Here is a 6,455-nt window from a genome sequence, read left to right on the forward strand (position 1 = left end):
CGACGTTATCAGATTGTGCTGTTATCATGCAACAACTCGCATTTTCCCTTTCTCGAACCCTTTCTCAGCTCCCCAGTCGAGTGGCAGACAGCATCAAGGATGGCCATGTAATGTCGCATTTTAAGAATTTTGGGTTGCAAAGTAAATTATTTTTATAAATTTTATTTATTTTTATATTTTTGCATTTTTTATATTTTTGTTATTATACCTATCATTTTTTTCATTGTGCAATAGTTTTGTGTGCATATTTGGCTTTATTATTCTGTAAGCAACTTTTTCTGTTACATTATTTTACCACATTATTTAAGAGATTATCTTGGAAAAAATTAAGTGCTCTACAATGAATCATTTTGACATAGTAAATAACCTAATATATTGTAGACCACTAACCTTTTTTATGATACCTTCAAAATAATAATTTATTGTAATAATTATTTAGAATACAGCCCCTCGCCCCACCTAAAATCTCAATAAAAATATACTCATTTGACACGTTTTCACTCAAAACGAAAGAAAAACGCAGTGATCTGCCTTGTGAATCCTCACTATCTTATAATTATCTATTTTATAAATAAACATTTTAAAATATAGCAAAACTAAAATAATCCGAACAATTCGCAGTATAAAACATGTAGTTCATTATTAAAAATAGCATGGTTGTGTAACACCCCTTGTACACAATGAATCATTTCTCATTTTTTAAAATAATCGAAATTGACTAAACTTCAAGGATAACTTAAAAGTTATCCTTGAATTATTTACAATATGTAGTCAACAAAATTCATAAACTGTATGCAAAAATTCAGATCTTCAATTCAATAACTAAGAGAAATTCGAGCCTCTGAAATTTACATGATTCATTGTTGGATCCATTTACCCTACATCAATTTGTAAGGGTACTTTATACTTATAGCCAAGGTTGCATATCTAAATAAATAATTTTTCTTTCTTTTCTTATGAATGGAAGATAAGTTCTGTACCTCCGCTCGTCGAACAGCGTGCTTTAATTCATCAATTTTAGTATCTAAATCTGGACCATTAGGATCATTCGGATCAGTCTGAAAAAAAAAATTAGAAAGTCTTATAGCTTATACATACATTAACTTTAGAACAGAGATATGGGTTTCCCATATTCAATTGAAATTTCGCTTGTTCCGTAAATGAACAAAAAAGAAAGCGAATTTGATTTTATAATTTAACAATATATAACTTTTTGACATTACGACATGTGTGACAGAGTTGTAATATTTTCAGAGTTTTAAATAAAAAATGAGAATCCATAAAAATACATATTAATCTAAATCGAAGTTACAGCCTCTCAAAATTATAATAAATTTTTCAGGTCCATGGATTTTAGAATTTTTCGGAAGGTGTGTGTTCTAGGGTCAATTATTTTATAATGATAATAAAATGTAGAAATCATCTCATTAAAGATGACTTGAAAAAGTATTGTTTTAAAATTCATTAAAAATATAGAATTTCGATGATTCTTTAATGGAGTTAGACAATCAATAGGAACAATAAAATTATTTACATATTTAAATAAGTTTATCAGCATTAAGATCTTTTCAAGATGCCTATGAGCGTCAAATTATTATATTACTACTATAGTTTTGTCGATTGCGTTTTAAAAGTCCAAAAAATTAATTCGGTGCTCAATGTTCATGATGACGTATGTAGTATCGAATTATTTGAGACAAGATTTAAGCACTTAAGATCCACTATTTTCGACTGTTAAAGGCTTTTACTTCTTATTAGTTGTGTGTTCACATGTGCGATCCAATAAGTTTCTTTCTTTAATATTAAGGAGTTAGAATGTTATATTCATGTTAATTAATTATGAGATTTTTTTTCAGGAAATCTAAATGACACGAACCTTCTGACCAGCATCTTTAAGTTGGTATAATATTTGAAGTTTCCGGTTATTTTCACGGATGCTGCTAACCTCGCGGGCAATTTTCGTCGACCAGCGACGCGCTTCTTTGCCCAATGTCATCGCCGCTGCATGATCGGCAGTTACCCTAGATTCGTCAAAAATATCGTCCAGATAATGCTATTAAAATTTATTTATATATAAAGAGAAAGTATTTTAATTTAACATTGATTATTTAATATTTATTTCGTTATCATTTCAATATGATTTAAAATAAAAAATTATTCATGTTAGTGAATTATTTATGTTCAAGATGTTAGAAAAATATAACATAATATTACAAATATATAATGTATTTCACTCATTTGCTACAATAACTCAAAAAACGAAGTTTTCCAGAAAATAAGTTTGAATGTTTTGAATTATTACAATTTTCTAACATTAATTTTGAAATGTAATTTTGATGTAATAGCTGGGATGCATTCGGGGAGACATTATTAGCGCTATTTATGTCATTCTTTCTTCATTGTTTATTAGATATAAAACTAGGATAAATGACATGAATAGCGCTGATAACGTGCTCCTCGAATGCAACTCATAAAGGAGTAAAAATATGTACTTTTTTACAAGTAACAAAAAAAATGCCAATTTTTTAGTTATGTCATTGTTGTAGCAAATAAACGATATAAAAATATAAAAATTATATAAAACTAATATAATACAGACTTTATAATACATAGAAAGAGATGAGCTACAAACCTATCTACCGGATCGCTATCGCAAGCCTCGAACTCATATTGAATGTGTTGCTTCAAAACGGGATAGTACAAACAGCAACATTGGATATTGTATTCCCTCGTGAGCTATAATTCGACATTATTACTTGTTCTTTCCTCATTGTATTGAAAAATAAATATTTTTTTTAATGATATCAATATGATAAAGATTAAAAAGATACAAATCTCGGAATAATCAGATAAAATAATACAAAAATTAAAATAAATGATAAAATAATATTATTAATCAATTATTCTAATGTTAATCTTTAGACGTACCTGCTGAGCTTGATCGCGAATCTTCCCGAAGCTGTTTTGGGTAGCTAAACAAGTAAGTAGCTCCGTGCGTCCCATCAGCGTTAAGTATTCAGCTACCTTGTCATAAACTCCTTGCTCCAAATACTAAATAACGCAAAGAAAAGAAAAAAATTAAAAATTTTAAATTTAATATAAAAACAAGATTTTGTGAAGATGAAATCAAGACAAGAACTTAGCGAAAAATTTTTTTTATATAATTTTCCCTTCGTTTTTCAGAATTTCTACATAAATTTCGAAATTTTTCAGAAGTCCTGTATAATTTGATGACTTTTTAAAAATTTTTTGATTTTTTCATTTGAATTAAAATATTTTTCAGAAATGTTGAGAAAGTCTACATCTTCTCTGGAATTTTTTATATACATATATTCATGTTCTGAAATATTCAAGATTTCTCATTCTACAATTTTCAAAAAAAATATGAAACAATCTGAAGAAAATTAAATGTATTTTTCAAAAATCTTCCTAAACTGAAAACATTATTTGAATGAATTTAATGAATTATTCTTAAATATATTATATTATGAAATATATGAAGGTTTCTTTCACCAGGCAATTGACATATTAATGCATATAGAGTGAGACACTTGAAACTATTGCCTTAACTTGACTTAAAAAAAATTCGAATTACATTTAATGTAGAATTGAACACTCAAATATTTTCTGGTCTTAGTCATATCATCAACACCGTTGTAGAGAACTTACCTGCATGGTGTTCTGTAAATCGATTACAAAATATCGGTTCTGATGGGCATTAGCTGCAGCGAGGGCTAATAGATAATCATTGCGAGCACCAGTTGATTTCTCCTCTAAAGCGTCTCGCTTCGAACTCACCTGACAATATTGCAAATGGATTAATCAAAACTTAACTCTGTTATCACATTAAATGCATGTAAAATTGATTTTTTAAATTGATTTAATTATAAGTATAAGAAGTGTACTACATTTATCTAACTAAATTAAATTTATAATTATTAACATAATAAATATTGCCATAGTAATTTAAATCTTTGTAAAGAGTAATAAAGAAAACTAACGAATTCTATTTATTTTATTATTATTATTTTTCTATATTAGGATATTCAAAATATCTGAAACATATATTTACTTATAAAAATATCATTACATCTATACAAAATATCATGAAAGAATTATAAAATGTCAAAGAATCTTGTACGATGATTTACGTTTCAAAATGTCTGCAATAATTGATTAATTTTTATGATAAGGTCATATACCTTAGCGCTATTTTTCTGCAAAGACGTTATCGACTGGAAGAAAGAACCTTTCTTCTTCTTCAGTCTGAAAACATCGATTGAACATAAATTATTACATTCGCAATTACGTAGCCGGCTTGTGTAGTTAGCTAACAATATGTGTATGAAAAGAACAAATTGTCAAAAAGTTGCAAAAATTGTTGTAACAAAGAAAATATATGTTAGAAAACTTATTGTTAGATATAAATATTTCTTATCAAATATATTAAAATTTATGTTTTATAAGAATTTTATTAAGAATTCTATAAATCTTCGCAAAATTTTTTCGTGAAAATATTTTCGTGATTAAGAAAGTCGACGATTTAAGCAGATAAGCAAAATTTAATATTTAGTACATACTTTTCTTCAATGTCTTTTGCTTTGTCGCGCACATCGTGTGCACTGTGTTCCTCGTCAAAGTACAATTTCTTCGTTTTGTCCACATCCTGTACGCATGTTTGGAGCTCCTTTTGTACTATCAGTAATTGGTCGATTGCCTAGAAAACCATTTATTACACAAATTGATGCAATACGCCATATATACACGTAGCACTTATGATATTATATTTACACACACACACACACACACACACACACACACACAAATAATGATATTTATAAATTATGTAAATATTTATATAAATTACATTTATAAACGACTATATACGAAATTTCTTTATATGAAATTTTTTTCTAAAATTTCTAAAATTTTTTCTTTTCAACTTATTGTCTTTATATACATATTTATATCGAATAAAATGTAAATGTATAAAATGTATATTAATGTTAATTTATGACAAAATCAGTACCTTCTTAGAGATTTGTATTTTGTGCATCTTGAGGCCCTTAGCATCATCGGCGATTTGCTGCTGGAAGACCTCGACAGCAGCGAGGCGTGCACGCGCCAGCTTCTCATTCTCCTCCAGCACAGTTCGCCATACGTTCCACATGTTCCTACAATCATTCGACCGCCCGCCAGCGGATTGCCATTTACCTATGACCCTTCTTCTCCTTGGCAAACTTCCCCCGATCGATAAACAGCCGCGGATTGAAACCGGTACAAATCCGTAGAGGTCAAATTCCCATGCTTACGCTTTGCATGGTACGCGAAAATAATTATCTTTATTAAATTATATTGATTTTTTTATTCGCCCCTTTGTTACACAATACGTATAAAAAAATTTTAATGTACATATTAATTGGATCAATTAATCATCAGAAATTATAATAACAACTAATTATATAAACGCAGATTATAAAATAAATTTTGTTTTAAATTAAATATCAATATATTTTATCAAATTAAATATTAATCTAATCTTGTTCTCAAATTAAATATTGTAGATGTGCAAAGATAATTGTTACGGTGTAAAATTTTCTATAATATATATGTATATGTCATACAGAAACAAAAACAAATTACATATTTGCGGACTTTCGTTTTTCATACTCTAATTACCATTTCTCTTCTGCTCCATCGACTTTGAGATCTGGTATGTTCGGTATCTTCTTATTTAAATATGCAGATGATATTTTGAGTAGCGCCTGAAAAATATGTCAAAATATCATAGTTATAAAAAATTCTCTCTGAAACTTTTGGAATAGATCACAAATTTAAAGAATAAAATTTCACTCTTAAAGATTGAAAATTAAGCCACTCTTTTAAGCTTGACTTAATTTTCACTCTTTAAAGTGAGATTCCAGTTCAAAGAATTTAAAGAATTAATAGTAATAAATACTCTGAACAGATAAAACTCCTTACCTCAGAGTAGGATTTTTCGATGGCCGACTTTTTTATCGTGAAATTACTGAAAAAATAAAATATTACCGCTTTTTTATTTAATTATATTAAAATCATTTTTTTTTTAATTTCAGATTTACACAATTTTGAAATAATAATGATAATAGAACGACATAGAATTCTTTAAAATATAGTTCGAACTTAACTTTTTTGAAAACATTGTTAAAGCAATTAGGTCTTAATACTATTGTTTAATGGTACATGCTATTGATTTATGCAGTAATCTTACCGTATATCTTCCAGAAGATCGCACTCGTGCTGATTTTTTGCCTGCAATTTTGCCGCCTGCTCCGTGTGCACATTCTTCAGAAATTTCGCGTAGTTTCCCTTGTGATCAAATGAAAACACACCGATTAAATAAATAAATAAATATATATATGTATATGTATATATTTAACAACTAACTGTTAAAAAAAGAATGCATTCCTGGTTAT

General features: G+C 28.0%; 1 protein-coding gene across 1 annotated transcript in view; it reads right to left on the minus strand.

Annotated features, from left to right (window-relative positions):
* Positions 1 to 6,455, minus strand: part of LOC108756342 — a 30,570-nt gene that overhangs the window by 8,061 nt on the left and 16,054 nt on the right. Inside the window, exons 8-17 of the mRNA XM_018500088.1 lie at positions 5,983 to 6,029; positions 5,680 to 5,765; positions 5,030 to 5,174; positions 4,581 to 4,717; positions 4,203 to 4,266; positions 3,670 to 3,798; positions 2,929 to 3,051; positions 2,633 to 2,736; positions 1,877 to 2,021; positions 981 to 1,058 (exon numbers count right to left, since the gene is read on the minus strand). Coding sequence (XP_018355590.1) covers positions 981 to 1,058; positions 1,877 to 2,021; positions 2,633 to 2,736; positions 2,929 to 3,051; positions 3,670 to 3,798; positions 4,203 to 4,266; positions 4,581 to 4,717; positions 5,030 to 5,174; positions 5,680 to 5,765; positions 5,983 to 6,029 — 1,058 coding nt within the window. The remainder of the gene's footprint in view (positions 1 to 980; positions 1,059 to 1,876; positions 2,022 to 2,632; positions 2,737 to 2,928; positions 3,052 to 3,669; positions 3,799 to 4,202; positions 4,267 to 4,580; positions 4,718 to 5,029; positions 5,175 to 5,679; positions 5,766 to 5,982; positions 6,030 to 6,455) is intronic.

The sequence above is a fragment of the Trachymyrmex septentrionalis genome, unplaced genomic scaffold (assembly GCF_001594115.1).
Source record: "Trachymyrmex septentrionalis isolate Tsep2-gDNA-1 unplaced genomic scaffold, Tsep1.0 scaffold126, whole genome shotgun sequence".
In the NCBI taxonomy this organism is placed as follows: domain Eukaryota; kingdom Metazoa; phylum Arthropoda; class Insecta; order Hymenoptera; family Formicidae; genus Trachymyrmex; species Trachymyrmex septentrionalis.